Source organism: Amphimedon queenslandica, unplaced genomic scaffold (assembly GCF_000090795.2).
Source record: "Amphimedon queenslandica unplaced genomic scaffold, v1.1 AMPQUscaffold_13521, whole genome shotgun sequence".
Classification (NCBI taxonomy): domain Eukaryota; kingdom Metazoa; phylum Porifera; class Demospongiae; order Haplosclerida; family Niphatidae; genus Amphimedon; species Amphimedon queenslandica.
In genome coordinates this window covers 539,946-553,260 of record NW_003546243.1, presented here as the reverse complement: position 1 = coordinate 553,260, position 13,315 = coordinate 539,946, and the positions used below count along the sequence as shown (strand labels likewise).

Sequence of the window (13,315 nt, the reverse complement as noted above, 5' to 3'; positions counted from 1 at the left end):
ATAAGAAAAAATAACAATATTATAAACAGATAAATAAATAATTAAATAAAGAGAAATGGAATGGAATGCAATTCTGTAGTGGCACTTTGCTATGTAAGCTACTACAGTGATAAGCCAGCTCTCTGTCACATTTAAAAGAGACTTGCGGGCTATAGTTTATCTCTGATCCTTGAACTATATAGAAGAGATGATGATTAACATTATAGCTATAATAGCAATGGCTTATGCTTACAATAAACACTACACAACATGCATTTATCTTCAAAGGATCATCACTTTATTTATAATAGTAATTATTCCCATGCTGAATACAAGCTGTTCATGAATAGTAAGATGACTTTTGGCAGCTACACAAAAAGATAGCTTTATTGTATTACAACTAAACTATAAGGGAGATCTCCTGTGCCAATGACATCACGCTAGTCTATGTAATTTATTAGGACAGCCCTGATACATTCCAGTGTATAAAAACAGGTTGACATAAAAGGGCAAGACCCTCATACCAAATAACACACAAAAATTCACTTCAATAAAACTTCTGAGACTAATCCAATTACTAATCAATGAATCCAGTCAGAGAGACTTCATAAACCAATAAATTGATTATAATGTATCTTACATTCAAAATAATTATGTAACATTGTAAGTATGTATACAAGTTTGGGTTGGTGTTATATGTAATAGACTAATATCACAGTGACATATCCATACCAATGACTGTGTGTGTGTTTATCATAAGCCAATCATGCCTAATTTAATGCACATAATATCATTCTGGTATTTTAGTTTGGCATACAGTGTTTCGTCAATGATATTACCACGCCATAAATACAGACCACACACTTTATCAATTAGTATTTACGCCCGAGTAGGTGTAGCTACTGTGTGGGTAGTAGACAGTGCTAAACGAAGTAGAACTAATTAGCCTTTATTATTGATGTATGTGTGTGCTTTGATTACTCATACACGCGCACCACTAATGCAAGCATTCACGGAAAATCAATTCTAGTGGCATGACATAATCTGCCATTATAGATTAGTGAGTAATTTTATCATTCACCACAAGTTCACAGCTATATGCTTAGTGAACTTCACGAAGAGCTTTCTTGGGCCTATTTAAGCTAGACACTCTAAATGCTATTAGCTATAATGTTTGTTCCAATTGAAGCCATGTGAATCAAAGGATAACAACTTAATTAGAACTAAGGATCTTAGATCTGTAAATTTACTTACCCTAGCAGCTTGAGTAAGGGCACAGAATGGGAAACACAATGTGCACAGAACATCACTACAGCAAGTTCCCTATATAACAAAAAAGACTTGATCATGTTTGCCAAGGGAGTAAAAATGTTTTTAGTAGCACTAATAATTTAAGCCCACAAATATTCAATTTAGCTTAATTACTATACCACACTACGTGTAGGTATGTACAAATATCATTATTTAAGTACATGTATGCATAAGAAGGAAATCCTATTTGAAGGGCATTATCTATTATACTTTAATGCTACATATTATGTTAATCAAATAATGCACCAGCTGCTGTACTTGAGTAAGCATACCTTATATCATAGGCAATAGCAATAGTAAGCAATTGAAATCATTACAATACCCTGGCAGCTGTCATTTTTGAAACTATTTGTGTGTGTATACAAGTGATTGGTATGCACTATTAAGAGATAGTGTTATCAATAGTGTACTCACATCAATGCCCTTTTGTGCCCTTATTCTGCTACGAATGGCCACAGAGCACCAGAAGTTTATGAATGGAATAAACGAAAGGCAGCAATAAAGACAGCATCTCTCGCCAACTGCCTCGGCGTTCTTTCCGATCACGTAGCATGGGCAGAAGAAAGATAGCAAACCTATTGTGTAGTATAACTAGTATAACTACAATGAACAACCACTGTGGGTATATATGCTACTGGGGAATTAAGCTCATGGGCTATAGATATATTCCATACTTATTAATGGGATTTTATTCAACTAGGCAACATTATGATAATAAGTTGGTAACAATGCATGATGATAATAATCAATAACAATAATAATAATATTATTATTATTTCATTATTAAGTGATAATGTGTCATAATTCACATTGATTCTATCAACCATAGATCTATGTATCAACTTACAAATAGAGCAGTCTCCAAAGCATCCAAAAATCCCATGTTTCCAGTCTCTAGACATCACTGCACTCTATCTCATACAGATAAAATCAAGTTACATTAATAGATCCAATTTATTCATCTACAATAATGCTAAACACACCCACTTTTTTCAAAGAAACCTAATAATAATTATTTATTACCATCAAAAAACCACAAATCAATAGATCAATATAAGCCTTAATAAAGAAAAAAACAGTATACTAATTATAATTTTAGAGATTGAGTTTGATTCTTGAGTTAAGAAAATGATTGAGTTCAAAAATGATTGAGTTCAAAAATGCTTGAGTTCAAAAATGCTTGAGTTAAGAAAATGAATGCTGTTCATTCACGAGCCATGGTCTGATTTCCAGCACCTTTCAATTCCTATAAACACAGAGAGAGAGAGAGAATAAGGAAGCCAATCAAGACTAATTTACTTGTCCCTCCTGAGCAAGAGAGCATTCATAGCAACACCAAGAGCAGAGCAAGTCGTTGAAGCAAGAGCCATCAATTCCCTTCTGCTCCCTGATCTTTCCTCTGATGGTGACACGGCAGTAGAGGTTGAGGAGGGGTACAAACTGAGAGAGAGCATAGAGGAGGCAGCTCTCTCCTAGTGCCTCTGCATTACGACCGAACTGGATGCAAGGGCAGATGAACGACAGAAGACCTGCAAAAGCGGGTAAAAATTAGACAAAACAAGGGGCATTGTTTTTTTCTCACAAGTTGTACAGTCTCCAAAGCAACCACAGATCCCATTACTCCAATCAGCCATTACTGCAAAAAGATTATTATTAGCAATATATAAACGAACCAAACAGAAGCAAGACAAAAACAGCAAGAGCGAGCTAGAACAACAAATGTGGGCGCGGTTCGTATCAATTATCATCAAAATTCATCATCATTAATAAAATTTTACATTAAGTTCTATTTATAGCAGCAACTAAATTTGGCAACAATGTCTCGAACCAAATAAGGAAACTGTTCCACCATTTTTACTCCCTGGCCATTGGTTGACCCCCAGGGGCTAGAATCTCCTACAAGATGAGAAATTGGAATGCATATGCACATAGCACTATTCATTTCTTACCTGACCCTCCTGAGCTAAGGCACATCGCATACAAAATAAGTGACAAAGGAGGTCATTAAAGCATGTCCCATCGATGCCTTTCTGATTTCTTATCTTTCCTCTGACCACTGTACGGCAATAGATATTAAGGAGAGGGACTAGCTGGGAGAGACCATACATCAAGCAATTCTCTCCTACAGTCTCAGCATTGCGTCCAAACTGAACACATGGCAAGAAGAAAGACAAAAGACCTATAGAGAGTAGAAAGAATAGCTTAAAACTGGTTTTAAATGGGCCTACAGGTTGTGACGTCTCCAAAACAGCCGCAAATTCCGTTTGACCACTGGCTCATCTTGAGTTCTTGGATTGTAAGTAGAGCTACTCTTAAGTTACCTGACACTTAAGGCAATTGTGAACGTGCAACGTGCTTTGCACAAAAAGTGGGCCGCTTTTGCAATCCGCAGTTAGGGGGCGGTCAGCACATTCTTATCATCCTGTATGAATAACCTTGAGCAGAGGTCAACTCGTCTCAAGAGATGAATATTAGATCAGGGATCACCGCAGCTAGAGCAAAATCTAGGCGAGACCACACAAGTGCTGCTGCAAAATCAACTTCAAAACTCATTACAACTATAACAATAATAATAATAAAATCTCGGCAAAATCAGTTAAAACATAGCTATAGTATCTTTTAAAACTTAAAGGTAGAGGGTACAACTAAAGAGTTTTATCAGTTATTCACGGCTCATGGATTTGCTTCCTGGATCAGCGAGTTCCTAAAAAGCAAAGAGAGGGTCAGGTAATTGCGTTTGCAGGTGCTACATAGCAACGTGCTAACAGCTATTTGACACTTACCTGAGCTTCTTGTGCCAGGGCGCACGGACCACAGCACCAAGAGCACAGCAAGTCGTTGAAGCAAGAGCCCTCGATTCCCTTCTGCTCCCTGATCTTTCCTCTGATGGTGACACGGCAGTAGAGGTTGAGGAGGGGTACAAACTGAGAGAGAGCATACATAACGCAGCTCTCTCCTAGTGCCTCTGCATTACGTCCAAACTGGATGCAAGGGCACATAAATGAAAGGAGGCCTGCAGAGAGGGGGAGATGGTTATAATAGCTGCGGTTTGTTTTCTTTTGACAACTTACATGTGCAGCAGTCGCCGAAGCAGCCACAGATTCCGTTTTGCCACTCACCCATTTCTTTTTACTAGTTAACTAGAAGTTAAAGACAGAGAAAAGCACAGAAGACAGAGAGCAAATCTACTTGCAGGGCTAACACCACAAATGCGATCGACGGAAGTAAGACGCGGTTTTTAAAATTGGCCGCGTAACGATATTCATAATGCTGTAATTGCATTTTTGTGTTGACCGACACACGCCCATCAAGTGGCTAATTGCTGCGTGGTCATCATGAGTATGGTGAGGAATGAATGAGTAAGCGTGTCAGACTGTCAAACACAACTGATGATAGAGATAGGAAGCTTTTACAATAGCTATTACTCCAATCTGTGTGACTCCCACTATTTCTCACTACTGAAAGACTATAGAGCATCCCAATGTAAATTCATCTATTACTGATGTTGCAGATATACAGCACATAAGAGAGATTGATTGATGTTCATAGCCTACCTAGAGTGTCACCCTTTGCCATGCAAATTCAAAAAATGATATAAGTATACGGTGATCAACCAAGTGATCAACCAACATAACATTCGTGAACTAAAATTAACACAGTAATAATAATAATTAATAATAATAATAATTAAGTAATAATAATAATAATAATAATAATAATAATAATAATAATAATAATAATACCATTTGTTTAATAATAATAATAATAATAACAGTCACCTAGCAGAGTTTTAAGTGAAAAGGCTGTCCACAGCAGCTTCTAAATTCCATGAATGAGTCGACAGTGCTTCCCGCGCTTTGGTCTGTCAAAAATGAAAATTGTCATCATTAAATTAACAAGATCTACATAGCATAGATAGTCTCTTTTATGCATATAAAAACAACAGGTAATACAAGAGCAAGATTAAATTAAAATTGGGAGATTTCACAACAGTTGACATTCTCTACATTAAACAGCTTACATTCACAAGTGAACACAAAATGTTCTCAAAAGGTTTCCAGGTGATTACCATGTACTGGACAAGATGATTACACAATGTGTACAAATGAAGAGCAGGAATGAATTAAGAGTGCAATGGGCCTCAGTCTCACTATAATGTCTGGATTAGACATCAGAGACACGCACAAATCATAGCTAAAGACATAAAAAATGCTCTCAAAAACCAACACTGATTGTTTGGCTTCCAAAAAACATTAAAGAGGGCATCAAGAGGACACTCTTGAGGGCATATAATGCAAGTAGGCACAAACTTCATTCATTAAATTTAAAGGTCAGTGTCTCCGGAGAGTGTGAATAGCGGCTGTACTACTACTACACAAACTCAGGATATATAACCCACAATTAAATAACCAAACAAGGAATTGCAGCCTTCTCAGTTATCTTAAGGCTACAAGGCTACAACTATCAGCAGCAGCAGCAGCAGCAGGGCTCCTTAAACTGGTTCTATTTAAAGCACACTTAATTATACTGATATATATATATATATAATATCATACCCATTACAGTGAAACCTGCTATTGTGGACACTCTAAAATAAGGACACCTCTATAATCAGGACAGGTAGTATCAGTCCCAATACAATATAAATGTGTATTAATGAACCTCTGAAATAAGGACACCTCTATAAAAAGGACAGTTTTATTTGGTCCCAAGGTGTCCGGAATAGACAGGTTTGACTGTAGTTGACCTCTTCATAAAAATGATTTTATTTGGACAGAGTGTGAATAGGAGGGAACAGTGTTAGGGTTTCTTATTATCAACTATTCAACAAAAAACAAACTGCTAATGACCTAATTAGCCTTCCATTGCCACAATATGAATTTAAAGGAATAATAATGATCATGAATCTTAAAGTTTACAATATCAGTAGGTAATCTTCATGTGAAAGTGTCTTAATATGAAAATGAAGCAATTCATTCATCCAGAGATGAGAGTATACTGATTGCATGTGAAAGCATTTATCAGTATCTATGATCAATAGCTGTGATCAATAGCTGCAAGGCAATACACACTACTATAGCAATAGGAAGTACATGTACCCTGGACACACACACACACACACACACACAGAGTGACTTAATAGTAGTGTCATGATAGTGCTCTTTAGTAGAGTGAACAGGACCCAATCTGAAACATAATAGGACCAGCCACATCCTTAGTAAGTAATTGGTATAACACAGTAAGGGCTCTGATAATAAACAGTAGCCCCATGGAGTACATATTGACCTACATTAGATAGTAATTATGTGTATGAACTGGCAGGTGGCCAAGCACATTAATGCTTCTACATCAAGAGCTGGCTTTCATATCAAGTGAAGATAAATAATTACAAAATAATGAGGTGAGACGTTGCAGTGTACATTGAAGCTACAGACAATCCAACAGAAGTAGTTGTTACACAAGCTAATGAAAGTATTACATATTGGTGAGCTAATAACACATATAGCCAGTCATCGTGTCTTGTGACATTATGATAGTACCTTCCTTAAACTAAAGGTTAAATGCTGTCAACTAACTCCTTTTATTAATTGATGCTGACAACAAGGGATAAGCAGTGAGGACAGTAACCTCACTACAGTGACTGCCTGTTGTACTAAAGTGTGTATTTTTGCTGTTTGTAAATTCGTCCCATCCTTTGATGACACATGTCAGCTCAAAAATATACAATGATTGATTATATAAGATGCACGAAACTGAAATTCAGTACTGAATACAAACAAAGGGAAAAATAGGCCAAACTCACACATAATAATAGTAATAATAATAATAATAATAATAATAATAGATACATACAATTGCCAAAAAAACAAGAGTAGTAAATAGTACAACTGTTAACAATGCTAGTAATCTAGTCAATTTAAGCAGTACAAAACAACTGAGCTAGTTCCAAATTAATTTTCATTGTTGTTATTTAGATTTGCTATATTTACAGAGAAAATAAATCCCAAAGGCACAAAATATCATTAGGAGCAACATAGTGTCATGTAGCTTTTCAACTAATAAGTTATCATTCTTGTAATTATTGTGAATTCTGACAATACAATAATATCTATTACGCACAACATGACATAACTCTTGACTAATTTTGTGGATTCTGTTTACAGAATCCCTTTCCTTTCCATCAAACATTTCCTTATGATGCTAAATTACAATTTCTAGCACATACATACATGTACATGTGCCAGCATATTACACCTATACATAGAGACACACATGCAGTACATGTACAATGCATAGGCTAATATAATCTAATTAGGGGTACATTAATATCCAATTACTTCTGTTATTCCCATTTGGAGTAGTGTATCAATTTTTGCTGATATTTCTGCATCATCAGTAGTCTTTGGAGCTAAGGAAATAAAAGACAGGAAATGAATAAGACTAATTAAAGGAGGATGTACGTGTGTTGTGTGTATACATACCTCCAGCATAAGTCTGTGCCCAATGTTTAGCTGTTTTTCTGTAAAGTTCAGGATCTCCTTTGTACTGCTTGGCTACAACGGCATCTTGTGGATCATCAGGCTCAGCTGCCTGAAGTAAAGCCTATTAAAAGTATAATGTATAATCAGGATTTCCCAAAGGATTTTGGCATAGTGCTCATGAAGCTTCTTGTCAGTGGATTGTCAAGTTACTCAAAATATTGGGCCAAAAACCCTGTACTTGAGTACAGGGTATTTTGACAAAAATCAATAGCATAATATTTACCATTTTATAATTTTGTCCTGATACATATACATGTACATACATAGTCATATACATGTACTTATGTTGCATAAAACTTTTGAGCTGGTTCCCAATAAATTTGACAAGCTTTTAAAGTTGCTCCAAAATTTTTATGATGTACATACATGTACTTATGTTGTGCATAAAGTTTGAGCTGGCTCTAATCATATTTGGATTATTTATGAATTTTTAAAGTTGCTAAAAAATCGGGCCAAAGTCCCTGTACTATAGTACATGGTCTCGGGCCAAATTTTGGCAAAAATGATTAGGAGAGAATTTTCCATTTTTAAAATTTTTTCTGATACATATACATGTACTTATGCTGTGCATAAAGTTTGAGCTTGTTCCAATCAAATTTAAATTTTTTATAAATTTTTTAAAGTTGCTCAAAAATTGGGCCAAAGTCCCTGTACTATAGTACACGGTCTCAGGCCAAATTTTGGCAAAAATGACTAGGAGAGAATTTTCCATTTTTATAATATTTTCTGATACATATACATGTACTTACGTTGTGCATAAAGTTTGAGCTTGTTCTGATCAAATTTGGATTTTTTATGAATTTTAAAAGTTGCTCAAAAATCAGGCCAATGACCAAACACTATAGCCTTTGGCCAAAGACCAAATCTCGTCAAAAATGGCTAGAAAAAAAGTCTCTGTTTTTTAATTTTTCTCATACATATACATGTCCTTATGCTGTGTCTCAATTTGAGCTGATTAAATTGTACAATTTTAAAATAAATGAATATTTTATATATATGTAGTGGTACTAATACTATAATACTGACCTGTATTGATAATAATACTGTCCTAAGAGTCATGGCAGCAGCCCTGCATAAAAATTAAAATAATGATTGTTACCATCATAATTATTCTCACCATTGGTCTTTAAGAATATCTAAACAGATTGCACCAGTCACAGAGCTAATATTTGGATGCCAAATCTTTGTCACAAATTTTACCTGAAAAAAATAGTATTAATAAAAATGATGATTTTGCAATGATGATTAACAAACCTTTGGAGGATTAAATGGGTATGTATCAGGAATTCTAATATCTAAAATATAAGTACCACCTAGAAAAAGAGAATGATGACCTGCTTGAGCAAATATCGATTTTTAAACTTAAAAACAAAATAGTTTGTATAGCAATCTGCAAAAAACAAAACCATTTAGACAAAAAAAGATGAACACACGTCACACAGATCATGTACATGTACATGTAAGCAGATTACTGCCTGGTAAAATTAGAAACGTTTCTCTATTATTAAATAAATTACCCTCAAAAGGAGTGTCTGGGGGTCCAATGACTGTCCCTTTCAATTTGGTTAAGTCACTCTCATCTATAATCTCTATCTTTATTTGGGACTTCTGAGCCTAAAGTAAAGAGAATTGAACGAGGACAAAAGACGGCGAGAAGAAAGAAAGTTATTCTTTATGCTGTATATGTGATAAAAGGACTCACTTCTTCGCTTGAGACAACTTCTCTGAATTCTCTTTTTACACGAGTTATGTGAAGACTCGCCATATTGAAACAAACCACGCCTACTAGTTCATTAGGTTATTAGTTGTTAATTAATATTGAACTTTGATAATAATACCATTGCTAAACACAACACAACTTTAAAATAATATAATAATAACAGCCCACACCATCAGAGTGAGAGAGAGAGGAATAAAACCACAACGGGTTCATAAGATAGAGGAAGAAGTTCAAAGGAGGGCAAGTTTAAATATTCTTTAAATAAAATTAATAAATAAAAATGACTAAAATGGAGCCTGACCAAAGAGATCAGTAGGCGGAGGAGGTAACGGATCTTTGAACGAGCTTTGAACCATATTGTTTGGCGGTTTCTTCTGTTCGCTATAATAAAACACGATAAATTATATTTACGAAAAAATACATTTACATTTACCTCACATAGGAAGATGAAGAAGCAGGACTAATGGATGAGATAGGCCGGGAGCGAGGTCTCTCACGTGAGGATATAGAAGTTAAAGTTATAGTAGGTCTGTACATAAAATATGACAAGGTAAAGATTAAATGTAACTTGGAGGACTCACTGTTGTGAAGTCGTTCTTTTCATTACTGAGGGTGAAGGTGTGGGGGTGCTGTTGGAGTCTGTGGTTTCAGAGACAGAGAGAGTTTTGGTGGCTTTGGGTTTTACGAGCTGCATCGGCATATCAAGGACGGACGGAATAGGAGAGTTCTAAAAATAGCAATGAAGAGTAGAAGTGTAAGAAAATTCATTTCTGTACTCAAGAATTGGTTATCTAAAATCAGCTCAAACATTTCTGTATTACATAAGAGCATGAACATGAATGAATGAACATAATGTATATGTACGTGGACATGCATGTACAATGTACATTGACATATGCACTTCATTCCTTCTTAGTTTCCCATTTCTCTCTCTCTCTCTCTCTCTCTTATACTTACAAATACGTTAACGATAGGACAGTCCTTGCCAGCCAATTTGTATGCCACCCAAGAGACTTGAAATATGTCCGGTCTTTTATTAGGATCAGTATTCAAAGTATATTCTATTAAAAAAAGAAAAACAATTAAAGGATCAGTGTGAGCTGGGAATTCTGTAAAAGAATGGCTTTAAAGTAGAACTGATCATAGGAAGTGTTTCTTATTCTGTAAATTGGCTAGTTTTTAAAATGGTCATAACTTGAAAAATTAAAGTTGGTTCAACTCAAACTTTCTACATAGCACAAGGACAATAATACATGTATGTATCAAAAAATGTAATAAAAATTGGGCGTAATTTTAGAGCCATTTTTCAAAGAAACCATGAGCCATAGTACAGGGTATTTTTCAGAAATTCGCTTGTTTTTTTAAATGGTCATAACTTATAAAAATTAAAGTCATTATACACACATTATTTACGTGCCTAAGTGGATTCAATTAACTCCATTAGCAATGAAAAGAGACCATCCAATTTACAACTCATTTTAATACTTAATACCTCCAACTCTTATAAATAATTATTTAATGATATTTTGTTAAATAAGAAAAATGACATGTACATGTACTATTTCTCACTTATTAATCCAAGGAGTCCATTAGAGTAGTTTGAAGCATCTGCCGGGAAGGAGAATGTTCCTCTCATGATGGCCAGGGTCTGTTCCCCAAACGGAGTATCAAAGAAACAAAATTTATACAACAGACAACCTAACGCCTGAAAAATATAATAATTATTTTAAATTAAATCAAGGAAACAGAAAAATAACCGAAAGCACGAGACCAATTATTTTTAAAGAAACAAACAGATTTTATACGTACATTCACATATGTACATGTACATGTACATGTATGTATATTATACTTCACACAAGTACTGAGTCTACTGACCCATATATCTGATTTAGTAGAAATGGTATATCCACTGTAGAGGTCTACCATTTCTGGTGCACGATAAGCAAGTGTGGTGAACTTCTGCAACTGATCCTGACACTCACCTACACCAACCTGTGGCAATAAAGGATGATGAATGTAAAAGGACAGCAACGTTGTGAGACTAATGCAATTATAGTACAGACACATGAGATAAATTTAAAAGGGATTATTTAAACAGAAATCATGTAAAATACTATAGCTATTACTACCGCCATAAAGTGCATGTACTATAGTAAGTTAGTACTATATGTACATTGTATATATTCCTTTAGCAGATACAACATATTAAGGTTTAGTGCTAGTATAGTGTGGAGTGGCTGGTAGCAATTGTAATCGGTATCAACTATCAAGAGTATTGGTCCTTACCTCCTTTGGGTCCATTACTGATGTAGTACAGCTCCCATAGTCACAGAGGACAAAGTTACCAGAGAAGTCTTGCAAAATGTTTTCTATCTACATGTACATGTATTATGTAAAAAGGGAAGGGAACAGTAAATAAAAAGATAGAGTGCATAATAATATTAACACACACAAAAGGTAGTTAAGCTGTATGAAGGACAACCACATCAAAGTACAGTTGGGAATGACATAGTTGGCCACAATACAAAAAGGATTGGATTGTGTACTATTATTATTGTAATAATGTTACTTTTAAGTCTCTATGGATGATTGGCTTGGTCCGATGGTGAAGCCGAGATACAGCTAAACAGACATCAGTGAATATCTTTAGGATGAGAGCTTCAGGTAAACGCTTGCCTATTGAATACATGTACATGTAAAATCTCCCAAGAGCTCATATCTAGTAGTAGGTACTGCTAAGATACACGTGTATATCTAAACTGTAATCAGGCTACTTTACACGATGCAATCTGTATAGCTTTGTGCCTGTTTTATGCTTCACTGCACACATAAACAAATGAAAACCTGATAGAATCTTTGATAGGACTCTATGGAAGGATGCATTTTGTGTTGCTGTGTAAACCCAGCCTAAGTCAAAACTTTTGACTAGTACTAGAAGATTACATAAATTAAAGCAATGAGGCTTAGAAATCTCCTATTTTCGTAAAGGGCCAGATAATTTTATAGGTATGATGTGATTTACCTTGACCATGGTACTGCCTTATTAGCTGTAGCCCGGTCTGTCCTCCGTATAACTGCATTAGTATCAAAACTTCGTAAACTTCCCTACTGAGTTTATTAATCTGCGATGCAAGATATGTTACTGAATTTGGAGAATCTGACAAAGCTTTCTATAAAAGTGAAAGAAAAACATCAAAATTATTGTCCTCCTCATTCATTTGTCTCACTCCTGTTCATCTACTGCAATCTATTGTCTCTCCCTCTCTCTCTCTTGTATATCTAATATCATTTCCTATGTATCGTGGCTTCGTGTTGGTTATGTCTGCCAACAGTGTCAATCTTGTACTCACCAGTATTGCTATCTCTTGGCGACATAAATAAAGGTCCTGTTCACTGTTCACAGCCACTCTCTTTAGTGCAAGCCTCTCGTTAGTACCAGCTGTACATTTAACCTCCAAAACAATAGCATATCCACCTGCAGAGGGACTTGAGTTAAAAACCCATTCTCTCATTAACACTTCAAGACTTTATTAACTTCTCTCTGCAAGTCTTAAAGCGAGCTCCCGGCATTACCTTCTGCTATGACGTCTTCCACAATGTACTGGCGTCCATCTAGTGTAAATGTCTTCCCTACGTAGCCCTGTCTGAGTCTCTGTCGGCCAGAAGATCTCTTCCTCACTAGTTCAGCCATCAAGGACTCATAAGACTCTGACTCCCCTGTATTTTAATATTACTCTAGCATATACGGTACTGCCACTCC

The 13,315-nt window shown here is 35.5% G+C and overlaps 5 protein-coding genes across 5 annotated transcripts; all 5 read right to left on the bottom strand.

Annotated features, from left to right (window-relative positions):
• Window positions 1-2,494: 2,494 nt before the first annotated feature.
• Window positions 2,495-2,924, bottom strand: LOC109580103 (protein PLANT CADMIUM RESISTANCE 2-like). The gene is made up of 3 exons (XM_020003868.1): window positions 2,873-2,924; window positions 2,590-2,819; window positions 2,495-2,536 (listed from the first exon to the last, which is right to left on the bottom strand). The coding sequence occupies exons 1-3, from the start codon at window positions 2,922-2,924 to the stop codon at window positions 2,495-2,497; spliced, it is 324 nt and encodes a 107-aa protein (XP_019859427.1).
• Window positions 2,925-3,144: 220 nt separating this feature from the next.
• LOC100642083 (cell number regulator 10-like) lies at window positions 3,145-3,570 on the bottom strand. The gene is made up of 3 exons (XM_020003820.1): window positions 3,519-3,570; window positions 3,240-3,469; window positions 3,145-3,186 (listed from the first exon to the last, which is right to left on the bottom strand). Exons 1-3 carry the CDS (start codon window positions 3,568-3,570, stop codon window positions 3,145-3,147), a joined length of 324 nt encoding a protein of 107 aa, XP_019859379.1.
• Window positions 3,571-3,813: 243 nt separating this feature from the next.
• Window positions 3,814-4,524, bottom strand: LOC100641957 (protein PLANT CADMIUM RESISTANCE 3-like). Its single transcript, XM_003382448.2, has 3 exons — window positions 4,362-4,524; window positions 4,074-4,303; window positions 3,814-3,994 (listed from the first exon to the last, which is right to left on the bottom strand). The coding sequence occupies exons 1-3, from the start codon at window positions 4,411-4,413 to the stop codon at window positions 3,953-3,955; spliced, it is 324 nt and encodes a 107-aa protein (XP_003382496.1). The 5' UTR covers window positions 4,414-4,524; the 3' UTR covers window positions 3,814-3,952.
• Window positions 4,525-5,050: 526 nt separating this feature from the next.
• Window positions 5,051-9,650, bottom strand: LOC100641830 (ubiquitin-conjugating enzyme E2 K-like). The gene is made up of 8 exons (XM_003382447.3): window positions 9,535-9,650; window positions 9,350-9,446; window positions 9,087-9,145; window positions 8,950-9,032; window positions 8,859-8,901; window positions 7,773-7,893; window positions 7,629-7,699; window positions 5,051-5,152 (listed from the first exon to the last, which is right to left on the bottom strand). Exons 1-8 carry the CDS (start codon window positions 9,595-9,597, stop codon window positions 5,081-5,083), a joined length of 609 nt encoding a protein of 202 aa, XP_003382495.1. The 5' UTR covers window positions 9,598-9,650; the 3' UTR covers window positions 5,051-5,080.
• Window positions 9,651-13,303, bottom strand: LOC100641704 (AP2-associated protein kinase 1-like). Its single transcript, XM_003382446.3, has 11 exons — window positions 13,129-13,303; window positions 12,906-13,030; window positions 12,578-12,725; window positions 12,125-12,231; window positions 11,842-11,928; window positions 11,431-11,547; window positions 11,122-11,257; window positions 10,510-10,613; window positions 10,134-10,279; window positions 9,986-10,081; window positions 9,651-9,933 (listed from the first exon to the last, which is right to left on the bottom strand). The coding sequence occupies exons 1-11, from the start codon at window positions 13,244-13,246 to the stop codon at window positions 9,837-9,839; spliced, it is 1,281 nt and encodes a 426-aa protein (XP_003382494.1). The 5' UTR covers window positions 13,247-13,303; the 3' UTR covers window positions 9,651-9,836.
• Between the last annotated feature and the right edge of the window lie 12 nt (window positions 13,304-13,315).